Here is a 20,731-nt window from a genome sequence, read left to right as displayed (position 1 = left end):
TCGCGACACACACACACACACACACACACACACACACACACACACACACACACACACACACACACACACACACACACACACACATTATCCCTGACATCTTGGCCATCCCATCTCTCCGCCGTGGCAGGACCGGTGCGGCCAATTTTGCCGAAAAAAACAAGTCATGCGCACGCACCAATCAATTTGGAAAAGTCGCGTGACCGCCGGCGAAAAACCAGCAACGACGACCGGCGGCAGAGGTACGGGTACAGCCAAGTCGGCCACACTCGACTCTTCAAACCGCTTAGCAAGACTGAACCGCTATGTTCAAGCTTGTTGTTGCTCTCGTGCTCGTTGCCGCGCTCGCCTCCTCGGCGGCAGCCAGCGTGCCGGCAAGCCTCTCGGCCGATGACGAGGCTATGTTCCGCGGCCTGCAGGAAAAGTACCTCGGTGTGCTGTGCGACAAGTGCATGCTCAAGCAGCAGGAGCTGATGGACGAGTTCGCTGCCCTGAACCGGACTGTGGCCGCCTGCACCGCGCACATGCAGGCCAAGTCGTGCTCGTTTGGCGTCGACGCCACCGAGGACGCGCTCTGTCTCGACGCTGTTGCCCAGCTCTGCCTCGATGCCGCCAACGCGGTCGAGCCGGCCCAGACCTGCGCCAGCGTCGGCATCTGCCAAGCCTCGACTCCGCCGCAGCCCAAGGTTGCCGCCATCTGGGGCGAGTGCGGCCTGTGCCAGGACACAATCGGTGAGGGCATCAAGTTGTCCGAAAAGTACCTCTGCAAGGGCCTCTCCGCCGGCCTCTCCACCTTTTGCGATGCAGGCGCCCCGATCTGCGACGCCGTCCTCAACAAGGGCTGCGACATGCTCGTCCACTGGCTCTGCGACTCGTCGTGCATGGCTACCTGGGTCTGCCACGGCTTCCACGCCTGCTCCAAGGGTCCTTCGAAGTCGTGCTGCCATCACTAGCGCCCACCAGTCTCGCCCAGTCAATCGCAGTTAGCCAGCACGAGCGTGTTGGCTAGCGCCAACGGTAACACACAATCTTCTTCTCGATCTCTCCCCATCCCGCCATACACTCGCCCATCCGCCCACCGATGGCTCGTCCGTCGCCTGCCTTCACGAACGCAACCGGCGATCTCTCCCCTCCTTGGCCCCACCTCAACACCCTCTCACCCTCTCCACCCTCCGTTCTACCCCTAATACCGACACCCATCCTCTTCGGCCGCATCGCCCCGATCCGGCCCGATCCCCCCCCCCCCCCCCGCCCCGCCGCCGCCCCGCAGTCCCTCCCTCAGCCTTTGCCGCCGCTCGCCCCGCCACACCCAACTCATGGCAGCCGGTAGCGTAGGGGCGTTCCTGGACGAGTTCCGGGCGAACATCCGCACCTCGCCTCTGGCGACCAACCTCCTTGCCGGAGGCGTCGCCGGTGCGGTCTCGCGAACCATCACCGCGCCGCTCGACCGTCTCAAGCTTCTGCTTCAGGAGGGCCGCGGTGTCTCCACCCGGCCGCCCGGGATGTCGCTGGCGGCCTACGAGCGCCTCTACCGGGCAGAGCACGGTGTAGCCGCCAAGGCCCGCGCCATCTACCGCGAGGGCGGTATCCGCGGCTTCTGGCGCGGCAACTTTGCCAACGTCACAAAGGTATGTTCCTCGCCTTGTCTCTGCCCTCAATCCCCCCTCCCCCCCCCCCCCCCCCGCCCTTGCTCGTCGCCTTGCCCTCTCAGCCGCCCATCCCTCGCCTGACGCCACTTGGCCGCGCACATGCGCCCACCCTCGCACACCAGAGTAGCAGGAGCAGGAGAAGACTCACACGCAAGGAGGTCCATGGGGCACAGGTCATTCCCGAGACGGCGTCGCGATTCATCTGGCGCGACGTGCTGACGGACGCCTTTGCCGCCGATCCCGAGGCCCCGGCGCCGCACGAGAACATGCTCTGTGGCGCCGGCGCCGGGCTCTTTACCCAGCTGGTCATCTACCCGATGGAGGTGGTCAAGACAAGGATGACCGTCTCTGCCAAGGGCGAGTTTGCCGGCATCCTCGACTGCTACGTGCGGTCGGTCAAGACCGGCGGCTTCAAGTCGCTCTACCGCGGCCTCGTCGCCAACCTCCTCGGCTACGTCCCGTACTCGGCCCTGGAGATGGGCATCTTCTTTACGCTCCGCGACCGCTACATGGAACACGTGAGTGATGACAAGCTGCACGCCGGCCTGCCGTCCATCACCTCGCTCGCCTTTGGTGCCACGGCCTCGCTCCTCTCGCAGATCGTCACCTACCCCATGATGCTTGTGCGGACCCGGCTGCAGACCCAGGGCGTCCACGACCGCAGGGTCAAGTACCGCGGCGTCGCCCACTGCATCCAGGTCATCGTCCGCGAGCAGGGCTTCATCGGCCTCTACCGCGGCCTCAAGCCCAACGCCCTCAAGGCTGTTCCTTCGACTGCATGCGTGTATCTCACCTTTGAGACTGTGCTCAAGTGGCTGCACGCCAACGACTATGTCGACGACGACGACGACGGGGCAGACGATGACGACGACGACGGAGGCTACTCTGACTGTGACGTCATCCTTACCAGCCCGCCTGCCGCCGCTGCTGTCGTCAACTCGGACCGCGACGACCCGTTTGTGTTCTCGGCCACTGCGGCCGGCGATCGGGGCGACCGCACATGAGCACGCAGCGCAAAGCAAGTAAAACGGCCCCATTCCACGTCATGCTCTCAAATACTCACTTTATTCGCACATGCCGTCGCGCCGCCGGCCACGCGCCACCACCGTCGTCCACGACGTTTGTGCCACCGGAGCAGGCGCTGCAGCCGCGGGTGCAGGCGAAGGCGCTGCAGCGCCGGCCTGCAGCGCAGCAAAGACCGAGCACGCAAGCGATGGCACGCGTGCCACAACAAAGTTGGCCACCGCCGCACGCCGCCGCGGCGCCTCGATCCGGAGCCTGTAGCATGCTTCCTCTACGTCGCCGCCCGCAGCGTCGGCAGTGTCGGCGGTGTCGGCAAGAAGGCGAAGCACCTCGTCGGGAAACTCGGAGGCGTGCGCCTCAAAGTTGCGGACAAAAAAGACAAGATCGAGGACAGAGCCGCTATCATACGCACGGAAAGCACCGAGATGCGCCACAATTGCCTCGTCAAACGCGCCCTTCCATCCCTGTGGCGACGCGAGAAAAGCCGCAAGCTCAGAGTCGGCCAGGGGTGCAAGCGCTGACTCGACCGAGGCCAGGAACGCAGCTTCAGCAGCTGCAAACCGAGACGGTGGCCCGGCCGCGAGGGTGCGCGCGGCGCGGACTCGCGAGGTGAGCGCGGCAACGAGCGCCATCTGCGCCTCGGCCGCCAGAAACGCAGGATGCTGTAGCACGCTCGCGGGATCGCGGCTGTCGAGCGGCGCCATACCGTCGACTAGCGCCCGCACCAGGTGCGCAGCCTGAGGTCCAGCAACAGGGCACATGGCCCGGACCGAGGCCAGTCGCGCACCGGCGCCGAGCCGCGAGCCAGCCGTCACAATGTAGAACACCAGGGCCGCGAGCGACGAGAACGGGCCATGGCCATCAGAGCCGCCCGCATGGGCGCATGTAGCGGGGTCAAAGCCGGTCAGCACCGCAAGCCCGTCGCTGTTCACCATCACAGTGTGCGGCGCAATGTGGGCCAGGTCTGGCGCCGGGCCGATGGCACGGAGGAGCGAGGCGCAGAACGCCAGCCGTGCGCCGAGCGTCGCCAGCGGCCCGCTCCCACCCGCCGCCTCAACAAGCGCCGCCCGCAGCAGGACCGCCGGCCCGGAGTAGACGACGTACACATAGTGGGCGTCGCGCTCGATGCCGCGGAAAGAGAGCCAGCAACCTTCGGCGTCGTGCGCGGCCAGGGACCGGGCCTCGGCCTTGAGCGCGGCAATGTCGGCGACATCGGCCGGAATGCGCCGCACAAAGACCTGGAGGACGCCGTCCATGACGCCGGCATAGAGCGTGCCAAACGCGGTGTGAGACTCGGCGGGAAGGAGGACCGGTGAGGCGGCGTCAAAGACCAGCCGCCCCGATGACGACCCGCTCGGCTTGCCCGCGTTCGCCAGATGCTCGCGCAGGTAGCTACCCGTCGGCGAGCCGGGGCCAAAGACCGCTGACGAGGCAACCGGCGGCGACTCGAGAGCGGCGGCGACGGCATCCGCCAGTCGCCGCTGCTGCCGCGCCGCGGCCTTGGTCTGTGGCGCGCTGTCGATGCGGCCCGGCGCAGAGAGGTGATCGGCAGCAAAGCCAGTGAGCGAATCAAAGTCGAGCGCCGGCGAGCCGCTGATGCCGAGCTCATGCTCGGCGGCAAAGCCGGCGTCGCGAGTGTCGCGGCCAGCGGCATCGCGGAGGACGGCGGCAAGGACCGGATCGTCGAGAGCCTCGGGCCCGACAGCAGCCCCGGTCGCCGCAACGTTAGTCACCGAAGCCGCCATGAGTGCGGCCGAGACGCCGGCCATCGACAGCGCGCCCATCATCGAGCCGCCCGAGCCGGTCGCTCGCGACGACGCCGTCGCCGAAGATGTCGCGTCGCTCGCTGCAGGTGCCGACGACGTCAGCGATGCCGACCGCAGCGATGCGAGCGTTACCGCGGCCTGGGGGCGCAGAAGGCGGTACATGAAAGGCTTTCTATAAAGATACGGAGAAGAAGCCGGGTGGAGCGGTCAATGTCTTGTCTGGGCGAGACGAGAGGTGATGGTGAGTGCGTCAACGTCGCCACCACGTGGCGCGAGCGCGAGTGCGAGCCTGCACGACGACGCGGCATGTCGCGTTCGGTCGTGCAATCGGATGAATGGTTTATAGTCAACTGCGAACGACGGATCGAGTTGGAGTTGGCGTCGCCTACAACAACACATCGGATAACTTTTCTCTCTGATGTCCAAGGTGAACGTGCTATCAGCTCCACAAACATAATTTCTAGGGGCCCTCGAGGCCCCCCTTCTTTTGCTCGTGGTTATACCCTCGGTATCCGCTGTGCAGGCGCTGCTAGCTGCGTTTCCGCGTTGTAGCTCGCGGCTGTGGTTCAGAGATGGGTGCGGCGTGCTCATGGAGGCGGTATGCGGGGGTGTCTGGTTTCGAATTGAGGAGGAGCGCGGACCGCACTTTTTTTTGTCGTCTTCCGCCTGCTGGCCAACTCAAGCCGGCAATGCCGCCACTGACTTGAGGCTGTGATCACCTCACTCACTTGCGGCGCAAGAAGACGGGGGCGGATGGGCGTTGCGGCTGTGGTGCTGTGGCTGGCTCTGGCGGGCGTGGTGCTGGTGTGCGCAGACGGGGTCGCAGGCCTCTACTGCCCACCCGGCCATGCACCGTCGAGCGGAAGTGGCGGAACGACGTTCTGTGCGGTCTGCCCGGCCGGGACATACTCGAGCGGCGGCGAGAGCGCGAGCTGCCGCGAGTGCGAGGCAGAGGCATCGGGAACAAGCGCACCCGGCTCGACGTGGTCGCTGCCGGGAGCGTGGAATGTGTCGCTCTGTCGATGCGCGAGCGGATTCGCGTTTGTAGCGCCGGCCGGCGACGGGAGCGTCTTCAGCTGCGAGCCGTGTCCGCCCGGAGCGCTGTGTGCGCGCGGCACTGAGCCGCCGCTCCCTGCAGCGCCCGGATGGTACCGGCTAGACGCGGCAGGCACGCGGTTTGCGCCTTGCGCGGCGCGATCGGCGTGCGGCGGGCCTTCGGGGTGCGACGCGGGCCACACCGGCGAGCTGTGTGGTGCGTGCGCTCGCGGGTACTATCGCATCCACTGGGAGTGTCACGAGTGCTCTGCGGCGCCGATACTGCGGATGGCAGCTGTGCTGGGTGGGTACGTGGCGGTGATGGGCGCGGTGACACTTACGGTGCCCGTGGGCGTTCTCCGCGGGTGGCTCCCACTAGTGATGGCCTTTCTCCAGGACATCGGGCTGGTTTATCTGCTGCCGGTGGTGTGGCCGCGGGTGGTGGGTACGGCGCTCAAGTGGGCGTCGGTCTCGCTGGTCAACGCCGATCTGCTTGCACTCGAATGTGTCTTTCCGGGCCTGACTTTCTACCAGCTGTGGGGCGTCTCGCTCCTCGGGCCAGTGCTTGTGGTGGCGGTAGTGAGCACGGCGTATGTGAGCGCTGTGGCGGTGTGCGGACGGAGCGAGGGGAGCGGAAGCGGGCGGTCGATGGTTGCAAGGATGTTTTCAAACGGGGGCGGGGGCAGCGGGAACAGGCGGAGCACGATGGGCGGCGGCGCGCGTTCGGACCGTGCCGCGCACGCAACGAACGCAGTTGTGTACATGCTGTTGGTTGTCCATCCGCTGTTTCTTTTCAAGGCTGTCTCGCTGTTTGCATGCGAAGGCCATGGCGCGGCCGGGACGCGCCTCATCTTTGCGGCTCATATTCCTTGCTACGACCGGGCGTGGTGGCTGGCGATGCCTGTGGCGGCTGCGGCGTCGGCGCTGGGAGCGGTGGTTGCGCCGGCCGGCCTCGCGGCGCTACTTTTGCACGTCGGGCATGCGCGGCACGACCGCGACATGGCACTCAAGTATGGTGCGTTGTACGTCTCGTTCCGGCCGAGCATGTACGGGTGGGTGGCGATCAAGGCGAGCTTCCGGGCGGTGCTCGCCGGTCTGGCATGCACCACGTACACGCCGGTCCTCGTTGTGGTCGCCTCACTCATGGTCCGGTTTGCCGTCCTGCTTGCGGAAGCGTTCTTCATGCCGTATCTGCGGCCGGAGCTCAATGCGTACCACATCGCGTGTCTCATCGCCACCTTTGTTGCCCATCTGTTCGGCCTCTCGCTGGTAGCATTGGGCGATGGCGCCGATGCCGACGCGGTGTGGCGCATTGCGCTCGCTGTAGCTGGCATCATGGCCGTTGTCCTTCTTGCGCTGGCGGTCAAGGCGGGCGAGGCCTCGTACTTTTACCTCCGCAAGTTCTCGCGCTACCACATTCCGTTCAAGTTCAAGTCGTCCGACCGGGCGGCGCTCAAGGCCTTGGTCGTCTCGCGGGTGTATCGCCTCTTCGATCGGCTCGACGAGGACGACCAGCGAACGCTTGTTGTCGCCGCCAATACTGTTCAGGCTCTGCAAGCTAAGCGGCTGCACAAGCGCGGCCTCGGGGGGGAAGCCGCGACGCAGGGTGACTGATCAATGAAATTGCCCCCTGCACGACGGCCCGAAAAGGTCGTGGTTTGTTGAAGCCTCGACGTTGTCTCTAGCGGGACGCATAGCGCTCTTATGAACGCCGAGTGCACAGTGTGCGGAGCGGTGCCGTCGGTACCTTTGCGGGAGGAGGCTGTGGACGAGGGCGACGACGAGGCGACGCCGCCGGGACTGTGGCTCCGGCTGGTGTGCCCCGAGTGCACCCGAAGAGTCTGGCCGTGTCCGGCGTGCTCGCTGCTGGTGGCGATGGAAGCGACGGGCCCGCGGTGCACCCGCTGTGCCTTTCCGCACGTGACGTGGGAGGCGGCGCCAGGGGTGTGGACGAGCCGGTATGCCGCCGGTGCCGGGCCGCCAGTCGGACTGGTGGCGCCGCGGGCGGTGCGTGCGCTGCAGCGGAGGGTAGCGGCCGGGACGTATGGCGGCGAAGAGGCGGCGGCCGGCGGGAGGGCGGCAGACGGCCGGCACGCAGACAAGAAAAGGCGGCGGCACAGTGGATCGGCCGGGCGGAGCGAGGCGGGTGGGGGCAGGAAGCGGCGGCGGGCGCTGATGTCGGCGCGGAGTCTGTCGGCTCTGCGCGCGCACGCGGCAGCGGCGGACGACGCCGGTGAGGCGCTGGCCGACGCTGGGGTGCCAGGATGGGAGCGGCATGCGGATCGAGGGAGCGCGAGCGAGCTGACCCTCGCCGACGTGGCTGTCCTTACAGCACTGAATGCCGTAGGCGAGGGCGGCGGGCACGACGCAGTGGCTGGCGCGCTGGCGGATCTGCGGTGGCTTGTCGAGAGAGCCGGCGACGATGGCGATGCGCGGCAGGGGGCGGGCGAGGTGGCGGCGGCGGCGGGCGCCCAGGCGGCGTATCGAGAGGTGGTGGCTTGCAGCGGAGGCTGCAGGGCTTGGGAGCCAGGAGCCGAGGCGGCGATGGGGTGGATGGCGCGTGGGTGCGAGAGCAGAACATCGGGCGTGGGCGCGGCGTTGGCGCGGGTGATGGCGGTGGTCGCTTGCGAGGTGGCGCGCGCCGTGGGCGACGGCACGGCAGCCGAGAACGGGAGCGTGGCAGCGACGGTGACAGCGCTGTGGCTGGCGGTGGGGCGGTGGGTTGTTACTCGAGGGGAATAGGAACCGATGCGCGGCAGCGGCGGAGGATGGTGGCAGGCTTGTCAGTACATGGTGACCATTCCAGACTCATCACGCGGCTTGGCGAGCTTCTCCATGTTCTTGGTGATGAGGTCATAGAGGATGTGGTAGTTGTTGCGGAGGTCGAGGCCGCAGAGCTTCATGGTGATAAACTCCTTCTCGTCGAGCTCGCGGATGGCCTGGGCATAATCTTCGACCTGGCGCCACTTGAGCATCTTTGCGACGACGCGAGCGCGCATGAGAAAGTACTTTGTGATGGACTCGAGAACGTTGAGGCCCGACTCCTCGGCGCGCGAGAGCTCCGAGACAATCTCCTCCTGGACCGAGACGCCAAAGTTGTTGCCGTCCTCGATGCGCGGAATGTTGAGCTGGACCCAGACCTTGATGGTGTTGCAGGTGTAGATGAGCTCGAGCAGCTCCTTCTTGATGATGGCGAGGATGGTCTTGAGGCCGGCGTTCGACGGCACCGGGAGTGTGCGCGGGTACTCGGCGACAGCGGCAACCGATCCCGAGGCGACGTCGTCGTCGTCGGCGCGCTTGCGCTTCTTCGACGGCGTGCCGGTCGCCGACGCGGTGAGTCCTGCATTGGCCCCGAGCTCGACCTTGAGGGCAGGCTTGCCGTTCTCATCAGTCTTCTTTCCCGCATCCTCGCCTCCGCCGGCCGCAGCGCCGCTCGTCGACTCCTCGGTCTCCATGCCGACGACATCAGCGGCGATGCCCGGGACCGCGTTGAGCGGCGGCAGCTCGGATCGTGCCAAAGCCGGTCCGCTGGCTGCTGGCTCGTGCTCGGGCTCGACGCCCGACGGCTGCAGAGCTTCAGGCAGGGCAAAGTTCTTGATGCACTCTAGCGTGAGGTTGAATGCCGGGTTCTGCGTGTAGAGGGTGTGTGTGTGTGTGTGTGCCGGGTGAGTGTGAGGGGGTGGAAGGATGGGAGATGGACCGGGGATGGGGGGAGCAGGGCATGGCGAGGGGGGGGGGGCAGAGATGGGGGTGGGGCGCACCTGGAAGATGTTTGAGAGGTACACAATCTTCTGCGGCATGACCTTGTAGACAAGGCGCAGTGCATCGTCCTTGGTATCTGTCTTGAGGCCCTCGATGGTGGCAGTCAGTGCCGGGTCGGCCACTTGCAGCTGCGACGCCGACGAGACCGACGACGACATGATGCTGAGAGTGAGGTGTAAGTGGAGAAAATGATTTGGCGCACGGGAGGGGGTGGGGGGGGAGGGAGGAGGAGAGGGTCTGGCGTGGTGTGTGATCGGCCACTTGATCTGGTGCGATCGGACACCTGATATGTGGTGGTGTGTGTGTGTGTGTGTGTGTGTATGTGTGTGTGTGTGTGTGTGCTGTGCGGGTGCGGGCAGAGACCGATGGCGGTGCGGATGCGGGCAGAGACCGAGTAAGGGCTTTCCCTCTCCCAACCCTCATCCGCACACACAGACTCGACTCCACAGACAACACCCATGGCGGCGGAAGGACACACGTATGTGCTGTTCATGGACGTGAACAAGACCATTCTGATGGCAGACCCGGCCGGCGGCAAGACCGTCGACGACGTGGTCAACGACGTCATTGCCGAGCAGGCGTGGGGGAGGACAGTACCAGGGACAGAGGCCGACTCGGCCGCCTTTGAGCTCGCTCATCCGGAGCTGGTTTTTGAGCGCCCGACAGAGACCGACGGTGCCGAGCTGAGCTACGTTGACTGGGTCCGTGCCTTCCATCCCGAGGTCGCCGCAACCCGCGCCGCAGCCGGCCACGTCGCCGCCAAAGACGTCCGCCGCAAGCACGTCAAGGCCTTTACCCGCCACGGCGCACCGGGCGCCCAGTTTGCCGCCACCGCCCAGAAGCTCATCGACGGCATCGGCGAGCATCTCATTGTTACCTCGTTCCTCAAGGCCCTCGTCGACCTCGAGGCCAAGCGCGCCGCCGCCGTTGTCCCCTTCAACATCAAGCTCGTCTTCCGCACCTTTGGCACCGATCTGCCAGAGATCATCCCGCAGTTCAACGCCTTTTGTGACGGCAACGACCCGCGGTTCCCGGGCGTCTCGCTTCCGGCGTACAAGATCGACCCAGCCACCCAGGTCGGCTCGTTCCACCGCCACGGCGCCGGCCTCTGCGTCCTCGGCACCCAAAAGCGAGTCATCTCCGAGGCCGGTCATCTTTCAGGCGAGGAGACGAGCGAGCCGGTCAGCGCCGATCGAACCATGCTTGCGCTGGACGGTACCTTTCTCGACGCGCTCCTCGCGCTCATGCCCGGCCCTGTCGGTTCGTTTGCCCTCCGTGACGACTACTCTGCGTGGTCGGCGGCCAAGTGGCATCCGTCCGGCGGCAAGTTCTTTCCGGTCGTCATCGAGCCGGCCAGTGCCGGCATCACCACAGCTTTCTTTGATGACAACATCAACTACGCAGACGATGCCTCCGTCGACAACATCGTCTGCCCGGTCGACGCCGCCTCTGGCGACGTCCTTCCCGTCGAGCCGCAACTGCGCAAGACCATGATCCGAGTCGACCCGCTCTCCATCGTCCTCGATGACGACTACTACATCAACCTCTGGGCCCGCGTCTACGCTCGCTTTGGCCAGGACACCGCATGAGGGCTGTCCCCGCGTAAATTGCCAAACCCCGTTTCGTGGCCCAAGAGCGAGCTCATGCACCTGCTGCTGCGGACGCCCACTCGACTCCCTCCCCACACACACACACACGCCGCACACCATGGCCGACGCGCTGGCTGCAGCGCAGCGCGACTGGATGCGTGAGCGGAGGACACTACAGAGCCAGCGCGACGAGTACATGCGCGAGGCCATGGAGTTGCGTGTCCGGCTGGCGTCGGCGGCAACGGTGTCGACGGCCGAGGCGGCGGCGGTGGCGGCGGCCGGAGAGGCGGCTGTCCGCGCTGCGGCCGACGCAGCCACCATAGCTGAGCAGGCAGAGACAATAGAGAGCCTACGCGCCAAAGTCAAGGCCCTCGAGTCGCGAAGCGCCGCCCAGGAGGACGAGCTGGCGCTGGCCCGTCGCAGGGCTGACTCCCGCGCCGCCGAGCTCGACTCGCTCTGCACCGAGTTTGCGGCGTCGCGGAGCCGGTACGAGGAGTTGATGGAGAGCTCGGCCAAGTTGAGCCAAGCTGTGGAGGTTGCTGCCGCCGAGGTCGAGGCTGCCGAAGCCGCCCGCATTGCAGCCGAGGAGCGGGCGGCCAAGGCTGAGCGCGAGGCTGCTGACAGCGCCGCCGCCCTCCGCGCCGAGCTTGATGCCGTCCACCGTAACATGGAGCAGTTGCAGGCTGCCGCCGAGGCCGCTGCAGCTGTTCCGGACCTCCGCCGTACCCTGGCTGCGGTCGAGGCCGAGCGCGACATGGCGATGCAGGAGGCCAAGGACGTGGAGAAGCGACAGGCTGCCGCTCGGCGCGGTTGGGATGACGAGCGCGAGGCCCTCAAGACTCAAGTCCTCAAGGCTCGCGAGGACCGGTTCAACCAGCTTGGAGAGCTCAAGGAACGGCTGCGCGAGGCCCGAGACGAGGCAACTGCCGAGGCCGAGCGCCGGCAGGAGCTCTTCCGCATCTTTGAGTCCAAAATCGCCAAGCTCAAGGCCGAGAAAGACACCATGGTCGAGGCCACGTCCGAGAACGTGCGCGCGCAGGCAAGTCAGATTCAAGTGCTCGAGGCTGAGCTCGACGCAGTCAAGCGCGAGCTGACCGAAGCCACTACCGCGTACGCCAAGGACAAAGAGACATGGCTCGACGCCAATCGCGACGCCGAGGATCAGATTGCCCGGCTCAACTCACTCGTCGGCGAGGCGGAGCTTGCCCGCATCAACCACCGCGACGAGCTTGCGCAAGCTGTTGCCGACGCCAACGCCGCTCGCGCCGATGCAGCTCGTGCTGCACAGGTTCTTGCATCGGAGCGTGATGCGGCCGCCAGCGCCTTGTCGGCGCAGATCGAGGCGAGTGTACTGGAAGCACGCGCCATTGCCGCTGCTCGGGAGCGCGAGCTCCTCGCCGAGCTCGACGCCGTCCGCGCCGAGGCGTCGGCCAACCTGCAGCGGGCAGCAGCAACGGCCAAGCGGCAGCTGGCACAGAGCGAGGCAGCGGCTGGCGCAGCTGCGGCCAAGGCTGCTGCTGCTGCTGCTCACCGGTCGGCACAGGCGCTGGATGTGCAGCAACTGAACGAGCAGCTTGCCGAGTCGCGCGACAACGAGAGCGTCCTGCAGCGCCACGTTGTCGACGCCGAGGCTAAGCTTGCCGCCGCGGCCGAGGCTGCTACTGAAGCCAAGGCCCACATTGCAAGGCTCGAGCTGCAGCTTGCCCGCGAGAAGCGGCAGGCGCTGAGCTCGGGAGGCTCGTCCGGCGCCATGAGCGCAGGCGTGCCAAGCGCACGCCTCCGCGAGCTCGAGTCGGAGCTCCATCAGGCCAAGGCTGCCGCTGAGGCCGCCACTGCCGACGCAACTGCTCATAAGCAGTCGGCCGAGCGAGCAGCGGCTGAGATCAACGAGGTACGCACTTTGTGCGACGAGCTTCAGGATGCGCTCAAGACCACGCGCGTCGCGCATGCAGCTGCAGAGGAAGCCGCTGCCGCCGCGCGCGCCGAGGCTGCAGAGGCCCGGGCTGCAGCCGCGAGCGCCCGTCGTGCCGCCGTCCCGCGCATCCCAATCGAAGGCGGCGCCTCCGACCTCACTTCGGTGGTGCGAGAGGGTCACGGCTCGTTCGCACAGTTTGTCCAGCTCCGGCGCGAGCTGGAGCAGTGCCAGGAGCACCTGCGATCGGCGCGCGAAGAGAACCGCGCACTCCGCGCCGCGGCTATTTTGCAGACGCAGACGCAGACGCAGACGCAGACGCAGGCGCAGGCGCCGACCAGCATTCGGCAGCCGTCACCGCCGCAGGCGGCGCGGTTGTCGATGCGAACACGCGTGGCAGCGCGGCCGGGTGGACGGCCAGGACGACCGGCAACAGCAAGCGTGGCGCGGCCGCCAAGGAACCGCAAGCCGGTCCGACCGCCCGGTGCGCCTATGACAGCGCGGCTCGGCCCGCGGACGGCGCGGCTGACAGGGAGCTCATGAGACGCAGTATTTATGCCTCGGGCGCAACGTCCTCGAGCTTGCACTCGCCGCGGACAACGGCGCAGGCGTCGTCACGGGCGACGCCATCGTCCATGCGCGCGGCATCAAGGGAGCTGAGGGCGGCCTCAAACTTGGACTTGAGACCGTGGGCAAGAATGCGACGGCGGAGGTGCGGCGGCATCGAGGTGTAGAGGAGCCATGACTCCTGGACCATGCCGGCCGCTAGGAGTTCGCGCAGGGCAATGGCGTACGAGCCGCGGTCGGGCTTGAGGCCCTTGGCAACAAGGAACGAGATGAACGACCGCCGGTGGTCGTCCGAAATGTGGCCATAACGGGCAAGCGTGGTAAAAGTGACGACGTCCGGCAAAATGTTGGCGTCCTGCATGGCAGCCTGCAGCGCGTCGGCGCGATCCGAGTCGCCAAGGGCGAGCGCAGTCCGCAGCGCCACGTTGAAAGAGTAGACGTTGGGCTTGAGCCCGTGGGCCGACTCCATGCCCTCGAGCAGCTCAAAGGTGAGGTGCGGGGCGCCTGCAGCGGCGGCAAGATCCATCAGTGCGGTAAGCGTTCGAACGTTGGGCGCGATGTCGTCGGCCTTCATAAGCTCCAGGATTTGCGGGCAAAAGGCGGCGACGTCGAGCGGCGGGGCTGTCGCAGCATCATCCGTCGTGGGCTCGCTCTCGGCGGTCGGAGCCGGCGTGGTATTGGCGGCGGCAGCGGCGCGGGCGGCGGCCTTGACTCGGTGCAGCTGGCCGGCGATGAGGATGTTGTACATGATGACGTCGGGCTTGAGGCCCGAGGCGCGGAAGGCGTCAAAGACCGAGTCAGCGGCGGCAAAGTCGCCGCCGCGCAGGTGGGTCTGCAAAAGAATCGAGTACGTGACCGTGTTCGCGGTGATGCCGGCCTCGTTCATGTCCTGAAGGTAGGCGAGGACGTCGCTGAGCCTGCGAGCCTTCAGCAAGCCGTGCAGGAGCGCGTTGAAGACCGCTGCGTCGAGCAGAGTCCCGTGCTTGGCTGCGTCATCGCGGACGACCTTAAAGGTAGCCTCTGCAGCCTCGATCTTGCCGGCCTTGGCATAGGACGAGACTAGGGTGGTGTAGAGCTTGACGTCCGGGACCAGACCCATGTCGTCGACCAGCCTGTCCAGGAAACGGCTGATCTCGTTGACGGTGAGCGAGTCGTTTCCACGCGACGAGGCGTAGGCAGAGACCACAAAGGTGGCAAATTTGTTGGCCCGCGACGCCGCCAGCTCGTGGGCTCTGCGCGCTGCTGCGCTCCGGCTCGCCGCACTCGCCTCAGCATCGTGGTCGCCAGCGACAGCGTCAAGCGCGGCCATCCGCTCAGCCTTGGGTGCCACCTCGGTCCGAACGTACTCAGCAAGCACTCGCTCCGCGGCGAGCATCTGCCCGCGGGCGAGGAACGAGGTAAGCAGAACTTGGTAGGTGATGTGCGACGGGCTGATGCCGGCGTCCTTCATCTGGGCGTAGTAGCGCATGCCGGCGGCATACTCTCCGGCGCTAAACGCAGCCGACATGGCCGTGGTGTAGCTCACCACGTCCGGCAGGGGCGCCTGGCCGACCCCCATCTCACCCAGCGTTGCCTCGATCTGCTCCAGCTGCCGGGTCCGTGACAGCGCAGCCAAAACGAGGTTGTACGTCCGTGTATCAGGCACGATGGGCTCGGGCGCGGCATCGGGCGTCGCCCCGGCGCCATCCGATGCGCCGCAGCGACCGCATCCGACGCGGCAGGCGGCGGGAACTGGTTCAAGGCGACGGCGACCTTTTCCGGCTGCGAGCGGAGCATGCCGGCGAGCTTGGTGTTGAAGGCATGGATGGGTGATGCCGGCGGCGGCGAAGGGCCTCCCCCGCGAGCCGAGTAGCCACCACCGCGGCCACCGCGGCCACGGCCACGGCCACGACCACGGCCGCCACGACCACTACGGCCGCCACGACCACCACGTCCGCCCTGGGTGCTGCAGTGGCGAGCGAGCTGGGAAGCACGAGGAACGTGTGCACCGGCGAGCGAGGCGGCAGCAGGGGCAGAGGTGGATGCGGCAGAGGCGAGGGTGTGCGGGCGTGACGCGCCCGAGGTGGCCGAGGCGAGCGGAAGGCGGGCGAGCGGGCGGAGGACGGCAGCGATGGCGGAGCGCCACATGAGGAAAGAGGGTGTGTGATGGGTGCAAGAGGAGAGGGCGGAGGGGGGGTGGAGGGGGAGGAGGTGGTCGTGTGAGGCGTGAGGAGGAGTGGGTGGCCGTGGGGATGGTCAGGGACGGCGGGGGAGAGTGGTGCGAGTGATGGCATGATGGATGGGGGGATGGCTGGCCACCCGGCCCGACGAGGCGCTAGCTGTTTACGTCGCTAGTGGCGGCCGGCCTTGATGATGCCCTTGACAGAGGCCCAGCCGAGGCCGGCGCCAGCGGCGGTGACGCCCATGGCAGATGCGCCTTTGGCGCCGGCGAGGGCGCCCACCGGACCAAAGAGGAGGCCGCCGACGCCTGCGCCGACCAGCGGGAGGCCAAAGTGCGCGAGCTTGGAGGCGAGCGAGAGCGTGCGGGTCCCCTCTTCGACATTGGCGTCGGCCTCCTCGATGTTGGCGGCGGCGACTTCCAGCTGCTCGCCATCTTGCTCGACCATGGCCGCCACGTCGAGGAACATGGCGTGGAGCTCGGCCATGTCCGACTCGATCTCTTCGATCGACTTGGAGCGGAGCGCTGCCTCGGCCGCTGCGTCGGCCGCTGCGTCGGCCTCGGTGTATGGAATGGAGACAAGCTCGAGCGCTTGCCCGGCCGGCGGCAGCTCCACGCTACCGACTCGCGCCGGATCGGCGAGCAGTGGGACGGCAGCATCGTGTTCACGGCTGGCGGCCGAGCCAGCGTCGGCCGATGGCGCTTTGGACGGGTAGAAGAACGAGACAAACGACGAGAGTCGCGAGCGTGTAGGCTCGGCCGGGAGCGTGCTTGCCGCAGCGGCTGCATCCTCGTCGTACGGCGCCAGGTCCGAGACTGTCGGCGCGTCCGGAAAGGCTTCAGAGTGCTGCGCAAACTCGGCGTGGCGCTGGACGGTGGTGCGGACATCGGCGAGGGCAGAGCCGTAGGTGGCGAACCGGCGCAGTTCGTCCGCCAGCAGCGAGGGATCATAAACGCCACGCGGGCCAACGAGTCGGAGTTTGAGCACGCGTAGCAGGCATCGAATGTCGGCCGAGAGCGCGTTAGCCTGCTCCAGCTCGCGGACCATGAACCGCGAGACGGAGGCAGCGTCGCCCGACGGCGACGAGACCGCAGCGCCGTCAACCGACTCGACGTAGGTCATCAGGTGCGAGACGCAGACCGAGAGGTACTGCAGCAGATGCTCCAGCCGCGAACGCAGCTCGCCCACAGGCACATCACCGTACGCCGCCAGCGCCGCCACCTCTTCCGGGTCCACCGCTCTGCCGTCCGCTGCCATGCTCACGCCCCGTCGCTTGCCGCCGGCAGCCCTCTTTGCCCGCATGGCCTTGATGGCCGCCGACGCCGCCGCCGACGCCTCATTCTCCGACACCACCCGCCGGCTATGGCTCTGACTTGCTGACATGTGTGAACGACTGACTGGCCGATGTCTGGGCGACTAGTGTCAAGTGTGGCCGGGAGAGGGCGACCTCGCCGAGTGTTCCTCTTGGTGGAACCTGGCGGTCGCTTGCGCCGGTGCCAGCCGCTTGCCGGGCGGAGGCGAAGAGGAACAAGGTCGACCTTGGACGGACAGCCAAGGAGTGTGGCTCCATGAAGACTTCCATCCCATAGCAGACGGGAGTGCATGGGAGTAATCTTGCGCCGAAGGTGGTCTGGAGCGGTGGAAAGGCTCCGCAACTTGTCTGTCGGATTGGTGCTGTGTCCCGGTCGGCCGCGGATCACAGAAAAAATTGTGCTGCAATTCGCCGTCGCATTTGCGCCGAGTTTGGGTCAACTCAGAACAGCGAGGGAGTCACCGCCGGGCAAGAGAAGGAGCGATGGAGAAGGGGCAGACCACCGGAAGGAGAGTGGGACGACCGAGAACGCAGGCATGTATGGCGATAGAGGGCGAGGCCTGACCGCGAGGCGCATGTGCGAGGTAGGGACAATGCAAATGGCGGTGATGACCTCATCTCACATCATGTGACGTAGCCAGGGGAAATGAGGAGGAGAGTGGCTGCGAGGCGTCGGGAGGGTGGGACGCAGACGGCGCAGAAAACGGGATCGACATGCACTAGAGAAGCGGAAATGAGAGGATCCGGAAGGGGATAGTGTCTACCACCATGTAGGCGACTTGTTGAGCGACAGCAGCGGAAAGTAGAGGCAGTCCGAGCGGTGGGCCGGTTGAGGGAGCGAGAGTGATGGGTGGAGCGGGCGAAAGGGGCGGCGAGGGCGGCAACAGAGACACAGCATCGGCGGAAAGTAGGTGAGGGTGGCACACTCGACGGTGCGCGTAGAGGAAACGAGCGGAACATGTTCGGGTCGTACCACACTGGACGGAGCGGAGCGATGGGACCCAACGCGGTGGACGCCGAGATGGGCGTCCCGCAAGTGGCCACGGTGGCGGCCACTTCGTCCATCAACGTTGTTCCCGGCCAGGCCTCGCCCACCCCCTCGCCCACCGAGCACTCGCCGCTGCTGGCGACTCCGGGCGGCGGGCGGATCCATGCTGCCGAAGCCAAGGAAGAAGAGACTCCCAAGTACGTGCGCGGGTTCCTTTTGTGTTTATGTGTGTGTGTGTGTGTGTGTGTGTGTGTGTTTTGGGGGTGGCGGAGGCAAAGTCTCGGGTGGCAGGCAAACGTTGGTGGCCGGCGGTCATTGGCGTGGCTCACGACAAAGCGATGATGGTGTGCGGTATGGGTGCGATTCGATGGCCTGCTGTGTGGCTCGAATGGCTGGCTGTTGGTTGGGGACTGGCTGCATTGCATCTGCATCCTTGCTCTGGCTATGACAGACAAGGTGTCCTGCCGGGGTACATGACGCTGACGACGGCGTTTGTGGGTGGTGGCCTGCTTGCGCTGCCGTTTGGGGTGGCGCACGTTGGGCTCTGGCTGGGACTCGGCTGCCTCATTCTGTTTGCAGCGATGTCGGGGCACACGCTGCACTTGCTGGTGCGAACGCGGCGGAAGCTGGCGCCCAAGCACAACGTGCTGTATCTGTCAGAGATTGGACAGCTGGCGTATGGCAAGGCTGGGGCGCGGGTGGCGTCGCTGGCGGCGTTTCTGACGCAGGCCGGCTTTTGCTGCGCCTACACCATCTTTGTGGCAGACAACCTGCACTCGCTCATTCCGCGATTTGCAACCCACGAGTGGGTTGGCATGGTCACGCCGGTCTTCATCGCCCTCTCTTGGCTGCGCTCTCTGCGAGTCCTTGCGCCGACGTCGACTCTGGCTGTGGTGTGCGTCATGGTGGTGGTGGCTGTTGTTTTCGAGTCGGGCTTTCGGCATGAAGGCATCCGCGAGCTCTCGAGCTACAAGGCGGCCGATGTCACGAGCTTGCCGCTGTTCTGGGGCATCGCCGCCTTTGGCTTTTGCGTCCACAACCTGGTGCTCCCGTTCGACGCCTCTGCGCGACGGCCCGAGGTTTCCGGTGCGACCATCAATGCGGCGGTGAGTACTGTGCTTGTCATCTACACTGCCTTTGGCCTCTTTGGCTACTTGTTTTTTGGCTCTGCGACCAAGGCAGTCATCACGCTCAACCTCCCGCACTCGGTCCTGGTCACGGTGGTCAAGATTGCACTCTGTGTCGTTCTCACCTGCACTTTCCCCATCCAGCTCTTCCCAGTCACATGTGTGATGGAGGAGGCGCTGCTCTCGTCGCGCAAGCTGCGCCCGACGTATTGGCTGGAGCAGAATGCGCTCCGCGCGGTCGAGGTCATCATCATCTCTGGCGTTGCCATCGCCATCCCTCTCTTTGGCCTCTTCTCCTCGCTCATGGGTGCATTTTCGGTCTCGGCCGTGGTCTTTATCCTGCCCACCCTCTTCTACCTCAAGCTCTTCTGGGCCGAGCTGACTACGTGGGACAAGATCCTCAACGGCAGCATCTTTGTCCTCGGCGCCGTCGGATCGGTCGTCGCCACCGTCTTTGACGTCGCCGAGATTGCGAACGCGCTCAAGTCGGGCAAGAGCCAGTAAATGGACGTGACTCACTGCTGCACCGCAGCATGCTGCAGCAGCGAGCTGCACGTGGTCGACGGAAAGACATCAACGGCGAGGCCGTCCACGGCGTCGGCGGTGGCGACAAAGCAACAGCAGGAATGACCGGCGTTGACGAGCTCGGCGCCGCCACCGAGCTGGGCCGGCAGTCCGAGTGCAGCGGCGGAATGGACGTGCGGTTGACGTTGATAAACGGAATGCCGTTGCCGACGAGGTTGAGCGAAGTGAGCGAGAAGACCGGCGGGGTGTCGGGCGCGTCGGCGGCGGCGTCGGCGTCGGCGTCGTCGTCGGCATTGGCGGCATCGCTCTGAGCTCCCGACCCAGTGAGGCGGAGGGCGAGAAGGTTGGCAAAGGCGATGGCGCCGATGGCGCCGATGTTGTTGTACGCCAAATTGAGGTGGCGAAGTGGGACCAGAGAGGCTGGGTCACCTAGCACGCGGGCGAGCGCCGCGGCGCCCTCGCCGCCGATCGCGTTGTTGGCTACAATCAGCTCGGTGAGGGTGGTGTTGACGGCGAGCGCGTCGGCGAGAGCGGCACCGACAGCCTGACCCATGTTGTTGTTTCGCAGATTGAGCGAGGTCAGCGCGCTTGCTCCGGCAGTGGAGGCAAGGCACAGGCCCGAAGCAAGGGCGACGCCTGCGCGGGTTCCGAGCGCGTTTGACCGCAGATCCAGAGAGTGCAGCGCAGGCGAGTCGGCGGTAAAGGGCGCGATCCATGCTTCGGGATCGAGCTGGCTTGCCGGCGGCTCGTCGGCGCCCTGCGGAACCGAGTCGTCAGTTCCTGCCCCGTTTGACCGCAGGTCTAGCAGCTTAAGCCGCGGCGCAGCAGCGACGGCCGACGCCAGCGCGGCGCAGCCCCAGGCACCGAGCTCGCAGTTGCCGAGATTGAGCTCGGTGAGCGCCGTGTTTCCGCGCAGCGCCTCGGCCAGCGCGCCACCGCCTGCCGGGCCGAGCGCATTTCCACGCAGGATGAGCCTGGTGATGGACGGCGTCTCGCGGAGCGCCGCCACGGCGTCCTCCAGTCGGGCATTGGCTGTCCGCACCGGCGGCGGGCAGTCGTCGTCGGCCGCGGCGTAAGCGACGACACCGGGCGGGGGCAGGGATGACATGAGTGGTTGTGGTGAAGAGGGGTGGTGGTGGTGGTGGTGGTGGTGGTGGTGGTGGTGGTGGTGGTGGTGGTGGTGTTTGGGTCGAGAGGTCCTTGTCGCTGTCGTCCCGCTGTGGTTGCAGGCGGTCGGTCGGCCAGGCGGTCCGTGGCCCGCCCGCCGCCCATTCGCTTCCGCCCGCCGCCCATTCGCCCGCCGCCTATTCGCCCCCGCCC

The 20,731-nt window shown here is 66.3% G+C and overlaps 11 protein-coding genes across 11 annotated transcripts; 6 read left to right on the top strand and 5 right to left on the bottom strand.

Annotated features, from left to right (window-relative positions):
* Window positions 1–269: 269 nt before the first annotated feature.
* On the top strand, window positions 270–1,037 carry AMSG_03063 (uncharacterized protein). The gene has a single exon (XM_013904945.1). The coding sequence runs from the start codon at window positions 303–305 to the stop codon at window positions 948–950; it is 648 nt and encodes a 215-aa protein (XP_013760399.1). The 5' UTR covers window positions 270–302; the 3' UTR covers window positions 951–1,037.
* Window positions 1,038–1,313: 276 nt separating this feature from the next.
* On the top strand, window positions 1,314–2,689 carry AMSG_03062 (uncharacterized protein; the record flags this gene model as incomplete). The annotated part of the gene is made up of 2 exons (XM_013904944.1): window positions 1,314–1,625; window positions 1,820–2,689. The coding sequence occupies 2 exons, from the start codon at window positions 1,314–1,316 to the stop codon at window positions 2,648–2,650; spliced, it is 1,143 nt and encodes a 380-aa protein (XP_013760398.1). The 3' UTR covers window positions 2,651–2,689.
* A 21-nt stretch (window positions 2,690–2,710) lies between these two features.
* AMSG_03061 (uncharacterized protein) lies at window positions 2,711–4,671 on the bottom strand (the record flags this gene model as incomplete). The annotated part of the gene is made up of 1 exon (XM_013904943.1): window positions 2,711–4,671. Exon 1 carries the CDS (start codon window positions 4,595–4,597, stop codon window positions 2,711–2,713), a length of 1,887 nt encoding a protein of 628 aa, XP_013760397.1. The 5' UTR covers window positions 4,598–4,671.
* Window positions 4,672–5,188: 517 nt separating this feature from the next.
* On the top strand, window positions 5,189–7,108 carry AMSG_03060 (uncharacterized protein; the record flags this gene model as incomplete). The annotated part of the gene is made up of 1 exon (XM_013904942.1): window positions 5,189–7,108. The coding sequence occupies one exon, from the start codon at window positions 5,189–5,191 to the stop codon at window positions 7,082–7,084; it is 1,896 nt and encodes a 631-aa protein (XP_013760396.1). The 3' UTR covers window positions 7,085–7,108.
* A 1,132-nt stretch (window positions 7,109–8,240) lies between these two features.
* On the bottom strand, window positions 8,241–9,397 carry AMSG_03058 (proteasome activator complex subunit 2). Its single transcript, XM_013904941.1, has 2 exons — window positions 9,232–9,397; window positions 8,241–9,099 (listed from the first exon to the last, which is right to left on the bottom strand). The coding sequence occupies exons 1-2, from the start codon at window positions 9,388–9,390 to the stop codon at window positions 8,254–8,256; spliced, it is 1,005 nt and encodes a 334-aa protein (XP_013760395.1). The 5' UTR covers window positions 9,391–9,397; the 3' UTR covers window positions 8,241–8,253.
* Window positions 9,398–9,676: 279 nt separating this feature from the next.
* Window positions 9,677–10,821, top strand: AMSG_03057 (uncharacterized protein; the record flags this gene model as incomplete). The annotated part of the gene is made up of 1 exon (XM_013904940.1): window positions 9,677–10,821. The coding sequence occupies exon 1, from the start codon at window positions 9,691–9,693 to the stop codon at window positions 10,819–10,821; it is 1,131 nt and encodes a 376-aa protein (XP_013760394.1). The 5' UTR covers window positions 9,677–9,690.
* Window positions 10,822–10,939: 118 nt separating this feature from the next.
* On the top strand, window positions 10,940–13,467 carry AMSG_03056 (uncharacterized protein; the record flags this gene model as incomplete). The annotated part of the gene is made up of 1 exon (XM_013904939.1): window positions 10,940–13,467. One exon carries the CDS (start codon window positions 10,940–10,942, stop codon window positions 13,274–13,276), a length of 2,337 nt encoding a protein of 778 aa, XP_013760393.1. The 3' UTR covers window positions 13,277–13,467.
* AMSG_03055 (uncharacterized protein) lies at window positions 13,271–15,427 on the bottom strand (the record flags this gene model as incomplete). The annotated part of the gene is made up of 2 exons (XM_013904938.1): window positions 13,271–14,951; window positions 15,005–15,427. The coding sequence occupies 2 exons, from the start codon at window positions 15,425–15,427 to the stop codon at window positions 13,287–13,289; spliced, it is 2,088 nt and encodes a 695-aa protein (XP_013760392.1). The 3' UTR covers window positions 13,271–13,286.
* Window positions 15,428–15,630: 203 nt separating this feature from the next.
* Window positions 15,631–17,739, bottom strand: AMSG_03054 (uncharacterized protein; the record flags this gene model as incomplete). Its single annotated transcript, XM_013904937.1, has 1 exon — window positions 15,631–17,739. The coding sequence occupies exon 1, from the start codon at window positions 16,840–16,842 to the stop codon at window positions 15,631–15,633; it is 1,212 nt and encodes a 403-aa protein (XP_013760391.1). The 5' UTR covers window positions 16,843–17,739.
* AMSG_03053 (amino Acid/Auxin Permease family) lies at window positions 17,665–19,408 on the top strand. Its single transcript, XM_013904936.1, has 2 exons — window positions 17,665–17,956; window positions 18,211–19,408. Exons 1-2 carry the CDS (start codon window positions 17,730–17,732, stop codon window positions 19,388–19,390), a joined length of 1,407 nt encoding a protein of 468 aa, XP_013760390.1. The 5' UTR covers window positions 17,665–17,729; the 3' UTR covers window positions 19,391–19,408.
* AMSG_03052 (uncharacterized protein) lies at window positions 19,402–20,527 on the bottom strand (the record flags this gene model as incomplete). Its single annotated transcript, XM_013904935.1, has 2 exons — window positions 19,459–20,527; window positions 19,402–19,435 (listed from the first exon to the last, which is right to left on the bottom strand). The coding sequence occupies exons 1-2, from the start codon at window positions 20,517–20,519 to the stop codon at window positions 19,402–19,404; spliced, it is 1,095 nt and encodes a 364-aa protein (XP_013760389.1). The 5' UTR covers window positions 20,520–20,527.
* Between the last annotated feature and the right edge of the window lie 204 nt (window positions 20,528–20,731).

This window comes from Thecamonas trahens (genome assembly GCF_000142905.1).
Source record: "Thecamonas trahens ATCC 50062 unplaced genomic scaffold supercont1.11, whole genome shotgun sequence".
In the NCBI taxonomy this organism is placed as follows: Eukaryota; order Apusomonadida; family Apusomonadidae; genus Thecamonas; species Thecamonas trahens.
The sequence above is the reverse complement of the archived record's forward strand: the minus strand, read 5'-3'. Positions and strand labels throughout refer to the sequence as shown.

Bases quoted from the DNA above. Each gene is read 5' to 3' on its own strand.
- AMSG_03053 (XM_013904936.1), top strand. From the start codon at position 17,730: ATGTTCGGGTCGTACCACACTGGACGGAGCGGAGCGATGGGACCCAAC. The intron at 17,957-18,210 runs GTACGTGCGCGG...TGGCTATGACAG, and splicing joins AAGGAAGAAGAGACTCCCAA to ACAAGGTGTCCTGCCGGGGT.
- AMSG_03063 (XM_013904945.1), top strand. From the start codon at position 303: ATGTTCAAGCTTGTTGTTGCTCTCGTGCTCGTTGCCGCGCTCGCCTCC.
- AMSG_03058 (XM_013904941.1), bottom strand. From the start codon at position 9,390: ATGTCGTCGTCGGTCTCGTCGGCGTCGCAGCTGCAAGTGGCCGACCCG. The intron at 9,100-9,231 runs GTGCGCCCCACC...CTCTACACGCAG, and splicing joins ACCTCTCAAACATCTTCCAG to AACCCGGCATTCAACCTCAC.